Source organism: Anas platyrhynchos, chromosome 33 (assembly GCF_047663525.1).
Source record: "Anas platyrhynchos isolate ZD024472 breed Pekin duck chromosome 33, IASCAAS_PekinDuck_T2T, whole genome shotgun sequence".
In the NCBI taxonomy this organism is placed as follows: Eukaryota; Metazoa; Chordata; class Aves; order Anseriformes; family Anatidae; genus Anas; species Anas platyrhynchos.
The window spans coordinates 7,248,924-7,270,000 of NC_092618.1; the positions used below are offsets into that span (position 1 = coordinate 7,248,924).

A 21,077-nucleotide genomic window follows, 5' to 3' on the forward strand; every position below is an offset into this window, starting at 1 on the left:
GCGGATCCCTCCGCCTCACACGGAGCCCTCCATCCCCCTCCTCCCCCCTTTCTTCCCTCCTCAGCGCGGCTCCCTCTTCCGGCCCTCACTGAGGGCCGGCCCTCGCCCGCTCTTTTAATTTTTTCTTTTTTTTTTTTTGAAGTATTTTTTAAATCTTTGCCGGCGGAGGGTTACAGGCGGCAGGTGCAGCACCGTTTGAGCCTTTTGGCGGGCGGGAAGCGGCGCGTGCCGCCCCCTCAGGCGGGCGCCGCCTCCTCACGGGCTCCGCGCCCACCCTCAGGCGGCTCCCTCAGGAGCCCGGCCCCGTTCCCCAGCACGGGAAATCTGCCGCCGGAGCATGGCGGAGCTGGATGAGGACCAGTACCGGCCGGCGGTGCCTCCCCGAGCCGCCTGCGCCTACACCGGCTGCTACTGGTAAGGGAGGCGCCTGAAAATGGCGGCCGGCGCCTGACTGGAGGCTGGCGGCACGCTGAGGGGGGGAGTTGAAAACGGAGCTAAAAACCCCGCAGGGAAACCTTCCCGGCCCGGTTTGGGTTGCTGGAAATGAAGGTGAAAAGGGGATTGAAAAGAAAACGGTGCCGTCGACGGTTGTGTTTTGCAGTGAGGAAAACGTGTGGAAGCTGTGCAACTACATCAGGAGTCGGGGGGAGCGCCCTGTGGAGGAGTTCTACGCGGTTTTCATCTCCAACGAGAGGAGGATGGTGAGTGGGTGAGTTGTGCGCTCCGTGGGGGTGGTAAACCACAGGCAGGGGGAGGTGGGAGGCGCTTTAACTACCCCAGGCCTTTTAACTACAGCCTGGGGTAGGTGAGTCTTGGCCCCAGGCCCCCCTGCAGCAGCTGAGAGGCACGCAGGCAGCAGCACCTGGGAGCATGAAGAATTTCATTTGTTTGTGGCCTCCAGACCCCACGCAGTATTTGCTCAAGACATCAAGGCAACACCAAAACCTGAGAAGCAGTAAAAGGAAACAGCTCGACCTGCTGCACCAGAAGAGAGCCCTGCTCTCTCCTCTAGAAGCCCCAAGGATAAGGATACTGTATTGGGTCTGGCTGGAATGTTAACTTTCCCAGCAGCAGCCCATACAGTGCCGTACTCTGTACTTGTAGCCCGAACAGCAGTGTTATCACACCAGTGTTGTGTCTGCTGCTGAGCAGCAGTGGCACAGTATTAGGCCTTTCTCTAACCCTCCTAGGGGGTGGGCAAAAGGTGAGGAGAGAAACATCACTAGGGCAGCTGGCCTAAACCAATCAAAGGGATATTCCATACCATGTGATGTCACACTCAGCAATAAAAGGTGGAAACAGGAAGAAGAGGGGGGGGGGGGTGGGCTCTCGTTTGGAAGACGTCGGTCCTCCTCTCGAACACCGGCTGCGTGCGTTGAGGCCTTGCTTCAAGGACGTGGTCAATCATCGCTCATTTGTGGGAAGTAGAGAGTAATTTCTTTCCTCTGCACTTCCACATAGCCTTCATTTATTTTCTTTGTTTGTTTTCCTCCCTTCTTTTTTATTTTCCTTTTTTCCCCTCCCTTTCCCCTTTCCCTTTTTATTTCCCCTTAGTTAAATTGTTAGTTCATGGTAGTCTTTATTTAATTATTATAATTATTTCCCTTTAATTAAATTATCCTTATCTCAACCCGTGAGTTGTTCTTTGCTTTACTTCTCCCCCTCCTCATCTAAAGGAGGGGGAGTGAGAGAGCGGTTGTGGGGTTTAGCTGCCCAGTACGGTAAAACCACCACAGTCCTTTTTGGCGCCCAACGTGGGGCTCGAAGGGTTGAGATAACAATAGAATTGATTAAACGCATATAACTAACACACTTGCTTGCTAGTAACCATGTACATTGCCCTGTTAATAATAATAGCTTTGTTCCTATGTCATGCAATCCGTGTCATATTCTCCTTTCTCCTATATATCCGATCCGACAAAGTGCTACAATCTGTGTTCACTTTTTTTAATTCGCTGTGCTGCCAAGCACTGACCTTGGTTTTAATCTGGAATTCAGGCTCTGCACTGTTATCATTTGGGTCCCATGGAAACTATCTTTCAGAGAATATTCAGAACTACACTGCCTTCCTTTTCTCATCTGGACACCAGTTTATTAATAATATTAAGAATGGTACCTTTCCCTTCTTTCACAGTGGGCTAATTACAACCGTTTGGGAGTATTTTGAAGATCCATCTGTAACCCATGTATTGCTATTTCTAATTCTGAACAACCAGTTTCATTTTCTCTCTAAGATTAGTCGATTGTTTAGAAAACTTACTTGGGAATCTGTCCCGAAACAGTCTTGTGGTGAGTGGCTAGGTGTGTGGGATGATGTTAGCAGATACCTGTCACGAGTGTCTCCTCCAATAGTTTTGAACTTCACCCCTGAGCAAGTGCTAAATCCTAAAAAATTAGTAGAATGTTTGAGAGTTGTATGTCCTGACCCTGATAATGCCGGAGAACGACAGCTTGCAGCATTGTGCTGGGTCCTGGCTTATTCCTATCAAACACTGTTTAACATCATCCAGCAACTTGAAGAGAGGGAGGAAGTCTCTGAATATGATGACCAAGTAACACACGATGTGGCTGACCCAAAAGACCAACCAACTATGGTATCAGTCGCCCCCATAGTCAAGTCAAAAAAATGGAAACGGAAATCAGCTCGTTTAGTAAGGGAAGAAGGCTCTTCTAAGGAGGAGGGAGAAGGGGAAATGGCAGGCACCTCTAAAGCAGGGCCATCACAAAAACAGCAGGAAGACGAGACAGAAATCATAAAGGAATCAGAAATCACTCGATCCTTATCCCTGAGTGAGATGCGAGAAATACGAAAGGATTATGTGAGCGTGAGATGTGAGCAAGTGGATGACCTGATCCGCATGGTGGCGGAGCTCAAGGAGGAGGTGGAGAGGCTGAGGGCCATCAGGGAATGTGAGCGGGAGATAGACTTCTGGAGCAACTCCCTGCAGGGCCTCAAGGAGAGGTACCGGGGTGAGACACCCCAAACGGGGGTGGACCCCCTGCCCTGTCGCCGTCGGACAGAGGGAGGGGATCTGGGAGTTGAGGAGGAGTGGAGACAGGTCCCTGCGCAACATGGCAGGCGATGCCCTCCCATTCCGGCCCCCCCTTCCCAGGTGCCCTTACGAAACAGGTTTGAGGCCCTGGAGATTGAGAGACCAGCAACTGAGGAAGAGATAGAAAGTGTTCCCAGGAGGATGCCTAGGGCGAGGAGGTCAACTCCACGCGTCAGGACTGCCTCCACCAAGAAAGAAAGAAGGGTGATTGTCGTGGGAGACTCTATCCTTAGGGGGACGGAGGGCCCTATTTGTCGGCCTGACCCTACCCATAGGGAAGTCTGCTGCCTTCCTGGGGCCAGGGTCAGGGACGTTGCCAGGAAGCTCCCCAGCCTGGTACGCCCCTCAGACTATTATCCTCCTGTGATAGTCCAGGCAGGTAGTGATGACATTGATGACAGAAGCCTGAAGGCTATCAAAAGAGACTTTAGGGGGCTGGGACGGTTAGTGGACGGAGCAGGAGTGCAGGTAGTATTTTCGTCCATCCCTACGTTGACAGGGAGGGGTACGGAGAGGACAAGGAAAGCCCACCTGTTAAACACGTGGCTCCGGGGCTGGTGCCTACGCAGAAACCTTGGGTTTTTCGACCATGGTGCAGTTTACTCAGCACCTGGTCTGATGGCCGTAGACGGGTCCCTATCCTTTAGGGGAAAAAGGATCCTGGGCCAGGAGCTGGCGGGGCTCATTGATAGGGCTTTAAACTAGGTAAGAAGGGGGATGGGGCTGAAGCAAGGACTGTTGGGGCTGTGCCAGGGGGAGCAATGGCAAGGCCGGAGGATAAGGTAAAGGCCCAGCTGAAGTGCATCTACACCAATGCACGCAGCATGGGTAACAAACAGGAGGAGCTGGAAGCCATCGTGCAGCGGGCAGGCTACGACTTGGTTGCCATCATGGAAACGTGGTGGGACCACTCTCATGACTGGAGTGCTGCGATGCCTGGCTATAGGCTCTTCAGAAGGGACAGGCAGCACAGAAGGGGTGGCGGTGTGGCTCTCTATATTAGAGAGTCTTTCGATGTTGTAGAACTCGAGGCTAGGAATGACAAGGTCGAGTCCCTTTGGGTTAGGATCAGCAGGGACAACAAGGCTAGTGTCCTGGTCGGGGTCTGCTATAGACCGCCGAACCAGGATGAGGAGACGGATGAGGAGTTCTACAGGCAGCTGACAGAAGCTGCAAAATCGTCTGCGCTTGTACTCGTGGGGGACTTCAACTTCCCTGACATATCCTGGAAGCACAACACAGCCCAGAGGAAGCAGTCTAGGAGGTTTCTGGAGAGCGTGGAAGATAGCTTCCTGACGCAGCTGATTAGTGAACCTACCAGGGGTGGTGCCCTGCTAGACCTTCTCTTCACAAACAGAGAAGGACTGGTGGAGGATGTGATTGTCGGGAACAGTCTTGGGCAGAGTGACCACGAAATGGTGGAGTTCACTATTCTTGGCGGGGCCAGGAAGGGAACCAGTAAAACCACTGTATTGGACTTTCGGAGGGCTGACTTTGGGCTGCTCAGGACACTAGTTGGTGGAGTCCCATGGGAGGCGGTTCTGAAGGGCAGAGGGGTCCAGAAAGGCTGGGCGCTCTTTAAGAGGCAAATCCTAATGGCGCAGGAGCGGTCTATTCCCATGCGCCCAAAGATGAGCCAGCGGAGAAGAAGACCAGCCTGGCTCAACAGAGAATTGTGGCTTGAGCTTAGGAGAAAAAAGAGGGTTTATAATCTTTGGAAAATTGGGCAGGCCACCAAGGAGGACTATAAGGATGTAGCGAGGCTGTGCAGGGACAAGATTAGGAAGGCCAAAGCTCATCTGGAGCTCAATCTGGCTACTGCTGTTAAAGCTAACAAAAAACGTTTTTATAAATACATCAACACAAAAAGGAGGACTAGGGAGAATCTCCATCCTTTACTGGATGCAGGGGGAAACTTAGTTACAAGAGATGAGGAAAAGGCAGAGGTGCTCAATGCCTTCTTTGCCTCAGTCTTTAGCGGCAAAACCGGTTGCTCTCTGGATACCCAGTACCCAGAACTGGTGGAAGGGGACGGGGAGCAGGATGTGGCCCTCACCATCCACGAAGAACTGGTTGGTGACCTGCTACGGCACTTGGATGTCCACAGATCGATGGGGCTGGATGGGATCCACCCAAGGGTACTGAGAGAACTGGCAGAGGAGCTGGCCAAGCCCCTATCCATCATTTATCAGCAGTCCTGGCTATCGGGGGAGGTCCCAGCTGACTGGCGACTAGCGAATGTGACGCCCATCTACAAGAAGGGCCGGAGGGCAGACCCGGGGAACTACAGGCCGGTCAGTTTGACCTCAGTACCAGGGAAGCTCATGGAGCAGATCCTCTTGGGAGTCATCATGCGGCACTTGAAGGGCAAGCAGGCGATCAGGCCCAGCCAGCATGGGTTTATGGAAGGCAGGTCCTGCTTGACGAACCTGATCTCCTTCTACGACAAAGTGACGCGCTGGGTGGATGAGGGAAAGGCTGTGGATGTGGTCTACCTTGACTTCAGCAAGGCTTTTGACACCGTCTCCCACAGCATTCTCCTCAAGAAACTGGCTGCTCTTGGCTTGGACTGGCGCACGCTTCGTTGGGTTAGAAACTGGCTGGATAGCCGGGCCCAAAGAGTTGTGGTAAATGGAGCCAAGTCCAGTTGGAGGCCAGTCACTAGTGGCGTCCCCCAGGGCTCGGTGCTGGGGCCGGTCCTCTTTAACATCTTCATCAATGATCTGGATGACGGCATTGAGTGCACCCTCAGTAAGTTTGCAGATGACACCAAGCTAGGTGCGTGTGTTGATCTGCTCGAGGGTAGGAAGGCTCTGCAGGAGGATCTGGATAGGCTGCACCGATGGGCTGAGGTCAACTGTATGAAGTTCAACAAGGCCAAGTGCCGGGTCCTGCACCTGGGACGCAATAACCCCAAGCAGAACTACAGGCTGGGAGAGGAATGGTTGGAGAGCTGCCAGGCAGAGAAGGACCTGGGAGTGATGGTGGACAGTCGGCTGAATATGAGCCAGCAGTGTGCTCAGGTGGCCAAGAAGGCCAACGGCATCCTGGCTTGTATCAGAAACAGCGTGACCAGCAGGGCTAGGGAGGTGATCGTCCCCCTGTACTCGGCTCTGGTGAGGCCGCACCTCGAGTACTGTGTTCAGTTTTGGGCCCCTCGCTACAAGAAGGACATCGAGGTGCTTGAGCGGGTCCAAAGAAGGGCGACGAAGCTGGTGAGGGGCCTGGAGAGCAAGTCCTATGAGGAGCGGCTGAAGGAGCTGGGCTTGTTCAGCCTAGAGAAGAGGAGGCTCAGGGGTGACCTTATTGCTCTGTATAAGTACATTAAAGGAGGCTGTAGTGAGGTGGGGGTTGGCCTGTTCTCCCATGTGCCTGGTGACAGGACGAGGGGGAATGGGCTAAAGTTGCGCCAGGGGAGTTTTAGGTTAGATGTTAGGAAGAATTTCTTTACTGAAAGGGTTGTTAGGCACTGGAACGGGCTGCCCAGGGAAGTGGTGGAGTCACCATCCCTGGAAGTCTTCAAAAGACGTTTAGATGTAGAGCTTAGGGATATGGTTTAGTGGGGACTGTTAGTGTTAGGTCAGAGGTTGGACTCGATGATCTTGAGGTCTCTTCCAACCTAGAAATTCTGTGAAATTCTGTGAAATTATGGTCGACGCCCAGGTGAACACATCCTCACTTGGCTGCTCCGATGCTGGGATGTTGGGGCCAATAGCCTACAATTAGAAGGCAATGAAGCCAAGCAGCTGGGATCCCTCTCTAGAGAAAGGGTAATCGACAAAGTAATCGGGAGAGGAGCACAGGCCCTCAGCCTCTGGAGACGACTCCTGGCGGCTGTGAGAGAAAGATATCCCCATAAGGAAGATATTGTATATCAAATAGGCAAGTGGACCACTATAGATAAGGGTCTCCAGCATCTGCGGGAATTAGCTGTGCGGGAGATGATTTATAGTGATTTGGACAATGCCCAGACACCTCAAGACCCCGATGAAGTCCAGTGCACAACATCCATGTGGCGTAAATTTGTGCGGAGTGCACCACCAGCACATGCCAGTACCCTGGCATCAATTAACTGGGATGAGGGGATGGGACCAACAATGTATGATATGTCCTGCCAGCTTCAAAAATATGAAGACAATCTCTCTGCTCCGCTACAGTCCAGTGTCTCAGCTGTGGAGAAACTGTCTAAAGGACTTGACAAGCTCGTGGAACGAGTATATTCCCCCTCATTTAGACAGAGTGATACTTCAGCCACTAAGAATCAGCATTCGCGCGCTCAAGAGAGAGAGTACCCAAGATGTACACCACGTGGCACCTTGTGGTTTTTTCTGCGTGACCATGGGGAAGATATGAGGAAATGGGATGGTGTACCTACTTCAACCCTAGCTGCTCGGGTATGTGAACTGAAAGGAAATACAGCAGCAAGAAGAGGGGCTCCTAAGAGAAGTGCTGCTCCAGTTTCCATGGGGCAGTACCCCAGAGGCAGTAGAAGAGCTGATGTTATTCTTGACCCTGATGAAGAGACCTCTACCTCTCATTTGCAAGAATTAAGTGGCAGACGCTCCAGCCAGGACTAGAGGGGCCCTGCCTCTGGCCAGGTAGAGGAGAGGGATAACCGGATTTATTGGACTGTGTGGATCCGATGGCCTGGCACATCAGAACCACAAGAATACAAAGCTTTAGTGGACACTGGCGCACAATGTACCTTAATGCCATCAGGCTACCAAGGGACAGAACTTACCTGTATCTCCGGAGTGACAGGGGGATCCCAACAACTATCTGTACTGGAAGCTGAAGTGAGTCTAACTGGGAATGAGTGGCAAAAGCATCCCATTGTGACTGGCCCAGAGGCTCCATGTATCCTTGGCATAGACTATCTCAAGAGAGGGTACTTCAAGGATCCAAAAGGATACCGGTGGGCTTTTGGCATAGCTGCTTTGAGCACAGAAAAGATTAGGCAGCTGTCTACCTTGCCTGGCCTTTCAGAAGACCCTTCTGTTGTAGGATTGCTGAAGGTTGAAGAACAACAGGTACCAATTGCTACTACAACGGTGCACCGACGGCAATATCGCACCAACCGAGACTCCCTAATTCCCATCCATGAGTTGATTCACCGACTGGAGAGTCAGGGAGTAATCAGCAAGACTCGCTCACCCTTTAATAGTCCTATATGGCCAGTACGAAAGTCTAATGGCGAGTGGAGGCTAACAGTGGACTACCGCGGCCTGAATGAAGTCACGCCACCACTGAGTGCTGCAGTGCCGGACATGCTAGAACTTCAGTACGAACTAGAGTCAAAGGCAGCCAAGTGGTATGCCACAATTGATATTGCTAATGCATTTTTCTCCATCCCTTTGGCAGCAGCATGCAGGCCGCAGTTTGCTTTCACTTGGAGGGGCATCCAATACACCTGGAATCGGCTGCCCCAGGGGTGGAAACACAGCCCTACCATTTGCCATGGACTGATCCAGTCTGCACTGGAGCAAGGGGGAGCCCCTGAGCACCTTCAGTACATTGACGACATCCTCGTGTGGGGCAACACAGCAGAAGAAGTTTTCGAGAAAGGGAAGAAAATAATCCAAATTCTCCTGAAAGCTGGTTTTGCCATTAAACAGAGCAAGGTCAAGGGGCCTGCACAGGAAATCCAGTTCTTGGGGGTAAAATGGCAGGATGGACGTCGCCATATTCCAATGGATGTGATCAATAAAATAACAGCAATGTCTCCGCCAACTAGCAAAAAAGAAACGCAAGCTTTCCTAGGCCTCGTGGGATTCTGGAGAATGCATGTGCCAGGCTATAGTCAGCTTGTGAATCCTCTATATCGAGTGACTCGAAAGAGAAACTATTTAGAGTGGGGCCCTGAGCAACAACAGGCATTTGAACAAATCAAACAAGAAATAGCTCGTGCAGTAGCCCTTGGGCCTGTCCGTACTGGACCAGCTGTGCAAAATATACTGTACACTGCAGCTGGGGAGCATGGCCTCACCTGGAGCCTTTGGCAGAAAACCCCAGAAGAAACTCGAGGCCGACCCCTGGGCTTCTGGAGTCGGGGCTATCGAGGATCAGAAGCCAATTACACCCCAACTGAAAAAGAAATACTCACAGCATATGAGGGTGTTCGAGCTGCTTCAGAAGTTGTGGGTACAGAGGCACAGCTCCTCTTGGCACCGCGGTTACCTGTGTTACATTGGATGTTCAAAGAGAAAATTCCCACTACACACCATGCAACTGATGCTACATGGAGTAAGTGGATAGTGCTAATTACACAGCGGGCTCGAATGGGAAAACCCAATCGCCCAGGAATCCTGGAAGAGATTATGGACTGGCCGGAAGGCAGAGATTTCGGAGTACCAACAGAAGAGGTAACCCGTGCTGAAGAGGCACCACCATACAATGAGTTGCCAGAAGACAGAAAGCGGTATGCGTTGTTTACTGACGGATCCTGCCGTGTGATAGGGAGTCATCGGAAATGGAAAGCTGCTGTGTGGAATCCCATACGACGAGTTGTGGAGGCCATGGAAGGGGAAGGTGAGTCGAGTCAGTATGCAGAAGTAAAAGCCATACAACTAGCCCTAGATATCGCCGAAAGAGAAAATTGGCCAGTATTGTATCTTTATACTGACTCATGGATGGTGGCAAATGCTCTGTGGGGGTGGCTGCAGCAATGGAAAGAGAGCAACTGGCAGCGCAGAGGTAAACCTATCTGGGCTGCTACCCTGTGGCAAGATATTGCTGCCCGGGTAGGAAACCTGGATGTTAAAGTACGTCATGTAGATGCCCACATGCCCAAGAGTCGCGCTACTGTAGAACATCGGAACAACGAAGAAGTGGATCGAGCTTCAAAAATTGAAGTGGCTCAGGTGGACCTAGACTGGGAACGTAAGGGTGAGCTGTTTGTAGCTCGATGGGCCCATGAAACATCAGGACATCTGGGGAGGGATGCCACTTACAGATGGGCTCGTGATCGAGGGGTGGACTTGACCATTGAAGCCATCACACAGGTTACCCATGAGTGTGAGACCTGTGCTGCAATCAAGAAAGCCATGAAGGTAAAATCTCCCTGGAACAGGGGGAGATGGCTAGGGTTTAAATATGGTGAGGCCTGGCAAATTGACTATATTGGACCACTTCCAAAAACCCGCCAAGGCAAACGGTACATACTCACCATGGTAGAAGCAACTACTGGGTGGTTGGAAACATACCCTGTAAACCATGCCACGGCCCGAAATACTATCTTGGGCCTGGAAAGATAAGTATTGTGGCGTCATGGTACACCAAAGAGAATTGAGTCTGACAATGGGAGTCATTTCCGAAACAATCTTGTTACCTCCTGGGCAAAGAGGCATGGTATTGAGTGGGTATACCACATCCCTTATCACCCACAAGCCTCTGGGAAGGTTGAGAGGTACAATGGACTGTTAAAGACTATGTTACGAGCATTAGGTGCTGGGACATGGAAACAATGGGACACAAATCTACCAGAAGCCACTTGGCTAGTTAACAATAGGGGGTCTGACAGCCGTGCTGGTCCTGCCGAAACAAAACCCCTGCACACTGTGAAAGGAGCTAAAGTTCCCGTAGTGCATGTAGGAAGGTGGATGGGGAAGGCAGTGTGGGTTGCTCCTGCCTCGGGAAAAGGCAAACCCACTCGTGGGATTGTCTTCGCCCAAGGACCAGGGTATACCTGGTGGGTCATGCAAAAGAATGGGGATATCAAGTGTGTGCCTCAAGGAGATTTGACACTGAGAGAAAACTAATCTGTAATCTAAGTTATATGTTGTAGGAAGATGCTGTAGGATCAACGACGGGTCAACGTTGCAAGGAGCCGGGCAGTGCAACAAGGACTTGAGCTAAGCTGGTGCTCGCGTCCAGACATCCAACTCCACCTGCCTTGAGTGACCACTTTGGCAGATGAAGACCTAATCGTCAACAGTTCTTATGAACGTTTTCCAAGAAAGACCTATGGAATGAGAAGATACACCTGCCTATTAATCTTGTCCTATTAAATCCTTGTCCTGTTAAAGGACAAGGAATAATGATGAGGATGCTTGTATACTAAAGTATGGGGATCTGAGTGTGACACAAATGTTATGGAATAAGGGGTGGAGGTTGTATTGGGTCTGGCTGGAATGTTAACTTTCCCAGCAGCAGCCCATACAGTGCCGTACTCTGTACTTGTAGCCCGAACAGCAGTGTTATCACACCAGTGTTGTGTCTGCTGCTGAGCAGCAGTGGCACAGTATTAGGCCTTTCTCTAACCCTCCTAGGGGGTGGGCAAAAGGTGAGGAGAGAAACATCACTAGGGCAGCTGGCCTAAACCAATCAAAGGGATATTCCATACCATGTGATGTCACACTCAGCAATAAAAGGTGGAAACAGGAAGAAGAGGGGGGGGGGTGGGCTCTCGTTTGGAAGACGTCGGTCCTCCTCTCGAACACCGGCTGCGTGCGTTGAGGCCTTGCTTCAAGGACGTGGTCAATCATCGCTCATTTGTGGGAAGTAGAGAGTAATTTCTTTCCTCTGCACTTCCACATAGCCTTCATTTATTTTCTTTGTTTGTTTTCCTCCCTTCTTTTTTATTTTCCTTTTTTCCCCTCCCTTTCCCCTTTCCCTTTTTATTTCCCCTTAGTTAAATTGTTAGTTCATGGTAGTCTTTATTTAATTATTATAATTATTTCCCTTTAATTAAATTATCCTTATCTCAACCCGTGAGTTGTTCTTTGCTTTACTTCTCCCCCTCCTCATCTAAAGGAGGGGGAGTGAGAGAGCAGTTGTGGGGTTTAGCTGCCCAGTACGGTAAAACCACCACAGATACCCTCAGGGGAACAAAAGGTTCATGGCATTCTTTCCAAGCTTAAAAGAAGTTGCCCTAAAACAACAGATCAATCTTAATTAAAGGTTAAAGTTTGGGCTACATGATCTTAAAGGTCTCTTCCAACCTGAATGTTTCTATGAATGTCCTTACCTGTCACGCTTGGATTGTGGGAAGAAGGAATCACGGTGCCCCTAAGGGCTGTGGGATGATTTTTCCCTGTCATCCATCAGGTTAGGGGGAATATTACATTATATGGTCCAGAATAGCGCCCAGTTTAATGTTTCTGAAAGATAAAACCTGGAGCAAGCTTTCTGACAGCAGCACTGATACAAGCTGATGAAATGCAGAGTTTAGCAAAGAACTTACCCAACGTGAAACTAATCTCTGTAAGTCAGGAGTGGTTTATGCCAAATTGCTTAACTTTCAGGTCCCGCTCTGGAAACAGAAGTCAGGGCATGGAGATGAGCCTGTTGTCTGGGTAAGGCCCTCTGTTCTTTCTTTGTCAGTATTTAAGTGCGTGCCTCTGTAGCTGAGGTCTGCAGGATCAGAGGTGGGTAGTGTTAGGTACCTCTGCTGGAATGAATTTAGGTTTATGTCCCCCCTGAGCATCAGGAAGCACTCTGTATGTGCCAGAGGTCCCTTCCGACCTCAGCCATCCTGTAGTTCTATATTAGTATTTATTATTCTTCTACAGCAGCCTAAATGCAACCCTTTTATTGTTCACAGGGAAATAGCAGTGAGATGGCCCATAAAACCACCAGGTGACAAAGCTTAGTTAGCATCGGTAAGAGTGCACAACAGTTCTGTGAAAATTACTGTCTGGTTTTGTTGGGGCCTGCCAGCTTTGTAGGATGTTAAATAGATGTCTTGTAACAAGCTGACGGGTGAAAATATCCATATAGGTCTGACATGGGATGGAAAAATGTGAGCAATACATGTCTTCAGGTGCCAGCTTGTATGTAAGCTCTTCCAGAGTTTTTGGCGTGTCATTTAATTTAATGTAGTTCAGTAGTTGCCACTACAGAATTCCTTTTAAAGATGTGTAGTTATGGTTATACTGTATGGGAGGGAAAAAATCAATTTTGCGTGGCAATTTGTTTCAGAAATTCTGTTTTAAAAAAAAAAAAATCTGTGAATTTCTGAAATTCTGTCCTTACAGAATCATTTTCTGGAAAATTATCAGTGTGTTTATATTGTACAAAAGGCTTGGTTTAAAAAGAGGTCCAAGTGTTATCGGGATGATCTGAGAAGGAATAGGAGTTAACAACAAGTATCTTCAATTTACTTTTTGGAAAACTGCAATGAGTGTAAGTAACTAACACTGAAAATAGTAACTGGAGTTTCTCCAACCCCCTGCCATACCCGTGTTTCCTACATGTTAAGGAATCAAAGATGTGGTATGAGGACCAGCATACTCTTCAGGTTAGCTGCCCAGGCTGATACCAAAGAAGGCTACAAGTAATGGGGAGAATAGCAAGGCTTACCAAAAGGCACGAGGGCTGAGGCAGGCATTAGGAAACGTCTCTCCTGGTGCTGGAACATCACAGGCGCGATACCCGAGCATCAGAAAGCAGTCTCTAAAGAAGAGAAGCTGTAGCCTCAGCTTCCAGGAGGCTTTTTTTCTACTCCCTGTGCCGGTTTCTGGTTAACAACTGTTTAACTCCTGACAATTACCGTTCTTCCCAGGACTACCACGTTATCCTACTTCATGTTTCCAGTGGGGAGCAGAACTTCATTTATGATCTTGACACAGAGCTGCCATTCCCCTGTCCTTTTGACGTGTACAGCACGGAGGCCTTCAGGCTGGATGACAGCCTTCATCCTGAATTTCACAGGTGAGGACAAAAAAAATAAAGATGAAGAGCATGAATTTTATTTCATGAAGTCCAAGTTGAAGTTGTCTCTGTGGATATATACTGATAGAAGTCTTCTGTTATACTCCAAGAAACTCAATGCACTGCATTATTTTTCTAAAGCTCTTTAATTGCTGTTGTTTAATCATCAAAAGCCTTTCCTTGCTGATGTTTGTTCTTAACAGCCCAGCAGCTTAGCCCAGTGTTTCTGAGTGGAGTATTTAACTAAGCCAAGGCTCCCTGGGAGGAAGAAAGGGCTCTTCTCCAGAGTGGCTAATGCAGCGTTATGTACATATATCTCTTGATACAATTTTGCATTGTTGTTCAGGAAAATCCGGATGATACGAGCAGATCTGTACCTGGAGACGTTTGCTTCGGACAGATCTCACGTGAAAGATGCAGATGGGAAATGGCAGAAACCTCCTCCCTCGTACCCCTGCATTGAAACAGCAGGTGAGCTGGCAGGACTCCTTTTTCCTTTTAACAGAGTTGAATGATTCAGTCAGAGGTGGGTGCAATAAATAAATGTGCTTTTGGACATGTGCTTTGGAAGCGTATCCAGCCAGCGCAGTGTGTGGGGACAAAATGGGGCTCTGCAGTGCTTGCCTTTTCCGAACATGTAAAGTGTAGCGTGCTTCCTGGCAGCTGCCACTGCTGTTATCAAACACGAACTGCTGGTCTTCAGAAACTGAGCAGAGAGTAAGAGGTATGAAATGTTGCAGTGGGGAGCTGAAACAGAGGCCAAGCAACCTGCCTAGGGTTGGAAAGGGAATTTTTAACACGGTGATTACCCCACTTTTTTTTATCACACGGCGTTTCAGCTTACTCGAACCAGGTGTTTGCCAAGCTGGCTAATGTTTGCCATGTGCTTATTCTCTCCTTTTCTTCCCAGATGGAGAGAAGTGTGGTGAAGTTTTGTTTTGGTGGAGTTTGTTGATGCTGTGCACGTTTGGTTTTGCTGCTTTTTTAATAATACAATGCTACCATGTATTTCTGTTAGAGAAGGTGGGGTCAAAGGAACATGTCTTGTGTCTAGAGCCAAGTTTATTGTGGTTTTAAGCTACAGGCAAGTTAATTCACAGTTTTTGTGTTGCTTTCTAAGAAAGTTTGGCGTTTCACTTGGGTATAAATGAGTTATGAATGGGGGCGGGAGCACAGGTACAGCCTTGTGAAGCAGTTTTAGAAATTCCAGGCTATGAAACACCTGTCTCAGCCAGCCTCCAGGTCATCCTTGGGACGTTGGTAGGTAGCTAAAGATGCAGAGACTTTGGTTGCTCCCATACTTCATTCCTTAGCCTGTACCTTGCCAGGCTGGGAGGAGCATCCCCAAGTCATCCAGTCCAGACCCTGCTCAAAGCCGGTGCAATTAGACTGAGGGGCTTTAAGACTCTGTCTGGTCTAGCCTGGAACAACTCCAGGGACGGCCATTGCACCACCTCTCTGGGCACAGTGTTCCAATATTTGATCCCAGCTATGAATTCAATACAATTCCAGTATGCAACCAGAGTTTCCTGTGTTCCCACTCGAGTGCTTCGCTTCTTGTCCTGTTGCCAGCCACCTGGAAGGCTCTGAGTGCACCTGTGGTGATGTGCTCTTGTCTGGGCAGTCACCTGGGTGTTGCAGGGGACGGTGACTGCTTACCCTGCGCCCACCCAAGGTGGAGGATCGCTGACTGGGTAGCTCTGGGATTGGGGTCAGAACAGGAGGAGACTCTGTCAGGTCTAGGACATCTCGTTCACACTGCCTTTCGCTCAGTGCAAGTTTCTCAGGCTTTGGTTTTGTTTTTCCTTTCCTCACCTGAGGCACCTCGTAATGGTGTGTGCTTCAATGTATGCACAGTCTTATCAGGCATAAAGCACCTGATTTCAACCTTGATAGGAAGCCGGGTGGCTGACCTTTGGTTAGTGTAAAACAGCCTGGGACATTGATGTTCATCCACGCCAAATGCCTTTACGGATAATTGCTTCCTCCCCACTTAGAGTACTCTCTTTTCCATGCTAATTTGTGTTTGTGGAAGATTAAATTGCTCGCTGCTGGTGTTAGAGGTGACTGTAATTTAACAGCTGGCGGAATTGATCACGTATATGGCTTTAGTGCCAATTTATTTGTGAGATCAGAGCATTACATTACTCCTTGAGGTTATATTGCTGTCATTTAGAGAAGCCAGAGTCATAAGCTCTTGAGAAGATGACTACAAAAGCTTATCAGTTACAAGGACTCATATTACATCTATTTGGTCTGTCTTTGATGCTAAACAAATGCTTGAAGACTGAAAAATAGCATAAATACATATTTTTTTTAATGTATATGAGCATTGTACTGTTAAAAAGAAATGAGCTTGTGAACTTAGGGTATTTAAAGAAAATCAGCGCTCTGGTGCTGCTGCGTCTTAAAGGATGTTAGTTACACTCAACACACCCTGCTTCTCTTATCCAGTGGGGTTTTAAAGCTTTTAGTAAACTTACTTAAAAGATGGGAGGTTTTGTTCTTGATACTGAAATATTGCCTCTTCAGGGCAGAGCAGCTGCTGAGCCCAAATAGAGCACTTTGGGCAAGGAAATTCTGTAGCATTTAAGTCAAATGTAGGCCAAATAGGGTAATGTAAATACCCACTGTGGTGCTGGGACAAGGCACTGGGACCAGTGATGCCTTTTTATGAAGTTTACGAGGAAGTGTTAAAGGACTGTGAAATTCCTGTTGGAATTCAACCAATAAACTATCAGGAACCAGTGAAGCATTTTTTTTTTCCTAATACTAACTCAAAAGGAATAATTCTTGTGTTGGAATAAGTCTTGTGTTGGCAGTGCTCTGGCCTCTGTTCCTCTGCTGCGGGTGCTCATCCTGCTTTTTTAAATAAAACTAAACAAGATCTGTTTTGAGGTGTGGATTCACCATTCTGGAGCTGGCTAGCCCAGCCTGGGGTTTTCTTTTAAGTCTTCCTCCTACAAATGAATGAGGTTTGATTCTGCATGGTTTAAGTCCCGATGAGATCAGCCCTCCTTGCTGCAAGCCTGTGTAAAATCCAGCTTGCACCCTGCAGTTACTCAGGTCTTACTGCTTCGATACAACTGGTAGCACCAGCTCCTAACGCTGAAAAGCCTCGCTTTGATTTTCAGTTCTCCCCAGGTGTTTGGCAGCACACAGGCAGAATGGATGTGTAAAGGCTTTTTGTTCTTCTTATTACTACTGAAATCCCTAGAAGCCATGAATTCTGGGGGTTTATTTCTGAAGAATGCAGGTAGGGCAGCTGAGGAACTGTGTGGGTGCCGTGTGTGATGCGTTTCTGTAAGGGGCAGCTGCTAGACAGGGCAGGCAGGTGGCTGCAGTTCCCTTCTGTACCTTCTCCACAAGGTAATGGCAGGATCCTAGCGGAAGGAAAGAAGGACTGATACAGATCTAAGCAGCTCATGCGTGCTATAACCTGATTCCCATTTGAAAATAAAACTGTTGTGAGAAACACCTCAAATAATTTTCTTCAGACAGGATCTTCTGTGAAGTTATTTTATTTGCGAGTGCAATGGCATGCGGCCTGTCGATCAGGAGCGTATTTCAGTAAACAAACCATAACCTTTTATTCGCTATTACCCGATGCCTGATCACCTCCCCTGTTTCCTCACTGAATCCTCTCTGGATTTATTCTTCATTCCCCCTCAGCCACTAGATGCCCTAAATATTTGACTTCTCTTTTTCTATGAATTTTAATTTATTTTCCAATCCTTTCAAGCCCTGTTTTCCCAGAAATTCAAATAGCTTGTTAGTGCCTTCCTTCACAGCTGTTTTCTCCTGTCCTAACAATAAAAGATCATCCACATATTGTTACAGCAACACCCCCTTTGGAGGTTGGAATTACTCCAAAAACTCCTGTTGGCAGATGCCACAGGTATCGTGGCTGTTAGGCTGTGCACTGTCAGATGGCGTTTTTGTTTTGTCCCTGCTCAGGGCAAAAGTGTCAGACTTGATCAAAAAAGAAATGAAAACGTGCACGGATCTCGGAATGCACCAGGTAGGTCTCACGGACTGTAAACAAAGTGAGTTTGGGCAAAGAGGAAGCCTTAGCTCTGTGCGTGCCCAAATGCAGACTAGTGTAACACCTACAGCATCAGAGGAGGACTGTGAGCGTGTTGTAAATCTTAAAAATAAACAGCAGATTTTTCATTATTATTTTTTGCCACTTTTTATCTGCTTCAGAAAAAGGCTTTTGTGGTGGTCTGTTTTTGCGGAGCTGTTGGCTAAAGCTGTAAGGTCTCACATAAGTGCACAGCCTTTAGATGTGACACGTGAATAACAAGGATGACAAAGGGGGACTTCTGTCTCCTGAACCAAAGGAGATGGGAGAGCACTCGTGTTTTCCTACAGGCAGTTACATGGCTCTCATACTGCTTTAGTGCCACCTACTGACTGGTCTTTAGACCATCTGCTCTTCGCGGGATGGTGAAGCTTGTTTCTTCTTCTTGCTTGCCTGTTACAACAGGTTTTGCTCTCATTAAACTCCTGATGCACTGTGTTATGCCCTGCCACCACCCTCCTGACTGTCAGAGACTGTTTCCCTTCCTACAGACAGTGTGACAGCAGCTCCCAAGTTGCTAACAGCAGCTGCTTTGGTTGTGACTCTGCTGGAACAATTCCCCCTTGGGCTTCTTCACCATTCGCAGAACATTTTAATTAAATTATTCTTCTGCTATGCTCCGTGCACATAAAGCAGGGACTTGTTTATCTTTCAGATCTTAAACTACATGAGTAATCACATTAATTGTAAAATAAAAGCATCTGAGAGGAAAAGACAAGCTGGGGATTGGAAAACAAGCTTACCAGGCTACCTGCATGCTGGAACTGTTATCCTCTGCCGGTTGTTCTGGAGTTCCAACAGAAAATTGCTGGGCTTGTGCTATTTTAAATCCCCACGTAGTCGAGTAGAAAGTGGCCTAGTGCTGGCACTTGTGGCAGCAGTGGGACTGTGGTTGAGAGAGTTTTTGATGTTCAGTACCCAAAGGGGCTGACAAGGAAAAGGTCAAGTTAGGGGCCAGACCTTGCAGGTGCTGAGAGCTGGGGCTCAGAAAATCCCAAAGCTGTGCTGCAGCGTAGATATGGTGTAAACAAGAGGGCTGCAGGGGCTGCGTGTTGGCTGGGACTGCTGGGTATGGGATTCCCAAACGTTGTCTTCCCTTCCTCGCTTACACTATCTGTAATGGTGAGCCTAATTACACAGGCTTTTTGCAGCTGGAGCAAATTCCATTTCTATGGAATTTGGTTCTGGTGGCTCTGTATGGTCTGCAGAGCTGTTGGACTGCTGCTCAGCAAGCGTGCTGTGAGCTGCTCTGAGTTATACTTTCAAACGGTTTTTCTTGGGATTTTCATGGTAGCTGTATGTGCTACAGAAGCTGAATCGGGAACTCTGACATTTCACTTCTCTGCTCTTGTTTTAGATTCCAAGATGAACTTGGATGATTTCATCGGTATGAATCCCAGAGTGGGCTGGGGCTCAGTGCTGCCCTTATCGGACTTTGTGCGCCAGTTTGGCAGACAGACTCATCTCAGCTGCTCCGTGAAAGCACAGTGAAGTAAAGAAGCTCTTTCTGCTGCAGGTTGCAGGTGGTTTGATTTGTTTTGCTGCTCTTACATTGTATTTATGAATGGTTTACATTTCTTTATATGGAATAAGCGTTTGGGCAAATACAGTACCCAGGGTACACTGAACTGAATAAAGTCTTTTATTTTTATTACAAAAGAGTCAACGTCTTTTTTTTTTTTTTTTAATAAATCAGATCAGAGGTTGACATCCCACCATAAACGTGTTGCTCTGTTGTAAACAGAGGCCACCCTTGCAGCTCCCCCCACTACCAAAACCTCGCCACATAAACCCAGCACCTGGGCGTCACTCAACAGAGCCATTGAGAACATCAGAGAACATCAGGTTGTCATCCCTCCAGACATGAGTTTGCTCCTTGATGAAACTACTGAGCTACCATCCTGAGCTGGTTCCTGGTGGCTGAAATCCATGGCACGCTCCCTTTAGTGAGGCTCAGATAGGAGAATTTGCCACGTTTGGTCTAATTTCAGGATCAAGGCTGTTAAGGAGAACAGAGACAACCATTATTCAGAATGTAGAAGTTAAAAATCAGCATGAAGAAACGTTCCTTTTTCTCTTTACTCACTCTTTAGCTTGTCCTTTCCCACAGAGAAGTCCTGACTTTCTGTAGTCCATTCCTATTACAGTATTTATGTGCTGAGAGTCCCCGTGTGGTGGCTTTTTGGACTCGGTCACCCTTGAATTAGGCATTGAACAAACAGAAAAAAGTTCCTCACAGTCCCACTCTCTCCTGGCTTCTCTGTGCTGGTGGTCACTGGAAATTCTCCAGTAACCCAACACTACAACGTTTGCTACTGAAAATGTTAGGGCAAGGCCCTGACGGCCTGACATCCACGCTGGGGTCACCCTGTCCCATGGGTCGGTCCTCTCGCTTCCACCAAACTATGGATGCAGTGAGTTGGGATGGGACAGAAGACCCATGTCTGTCCTGCCTCTTTCTCCTCTGCTGCTTCCTTTTTGTTAAGAATATCATTTATTCAATTCAACCTCTTTTACGTGCCTGTTTGGGACTTTAGGGGAAAAAAAAAAGCTCTATTTTTCTGACACGCATTTTCTCGGTTGGTGCATTTCTGCAGGCCCGTCTCATGGAAATAAAATTTTTCACTTGGCATCAAGAGAGAGCAGAGAGCACGCAGCAAGCGTGCGGCCAGCTCCCTGCTGGCACGGTGTGCCAGGAGCTGTTACAGCTCAAAACAAATCATCCCACAGCAGCGCAGAGGTGATCAATGTTAGGGAACCTAACTAACCCTAAGAATAACGCTAACTATAACACAACCCTAACCCTAACCCTAACCCTAACCCTAAACCTAACCCTAACCCTAACCCTAAAACTAACCCTAACCCTAAACCCAAACATAACCATAACACGAACCCTAAACCTAAATCTAACCCTAAACCTAACCCTAACCCTAACCCCAACCCTAACCCAACCCTAACCCAAACCCTAACCCTAACCCAAACCCTACACCTAATCCAACCCTAACCCTAACCGTAACCCTAAACCTAACACTAACCCTAACCCTAACCCTAACCTGAAGACTAACCTAACTTTAACCCTAACCCTAACGCTAACCCTAAACCTAAACCCAACCCTAACCATAACCCTAACCCTAACCCTAACCCTAACCCTAACGCTAAAACTAAACCTACCCCTAACCCTAAACCTAACCCTAACCCTACCCCAATCCTAACCCTAAAAATAAACCTAACCCTTACCGTAACCCTAAGCTGAACCCTAAACCTAAACTTAACCCTAAACCTAAGACTAA

General features: G+C 48.2%; 1 protein-coding gene across 2 annotated transcripts in view; it reads left to right on the top strand.

Moving 5' to 3' along the window:
- Positions 1–311: 311 nt before the first annotated feature.
- Positions 312–21,077, top strand: part of LOC113840568 (protein N-terminal glutamine amidohydrolase) — a 102,469-nt gene continuing 81,703 nt past the window's right edge. The window contains exons 1-6 of one of the 2 annotated variants that reach the window (XM_072030200.1): positions 323–414; positions 602–701; positions 12,296–12,346; positions 13,555–13,703; positions 14,050–14,174; positions 19,145–19,446. In XM_072030200.1, the coding sequence (XP_071886301.1) occupies positions 338–414; positions 602–701; positions 12,296–12,346; positions 13,555–13,703; positions 14,050–14,174; positions 19,145–19,278 (636 nt within the window). In that variant the 5' untranslated portion in view covers positions 323–337 and the 3' untranslated portion in view covers positions 19,279–19,446. Of the gene's footprint in view, positions 415–601; positions 702–12,295; positions 12,347–13,554; positions 13,704–14,049; positions 14,175–19,144; positions 19,447–21,077 lie in introns of those variants that run through there. The other variant, XM_072030201.1, reaches the window with a different exon arrangement.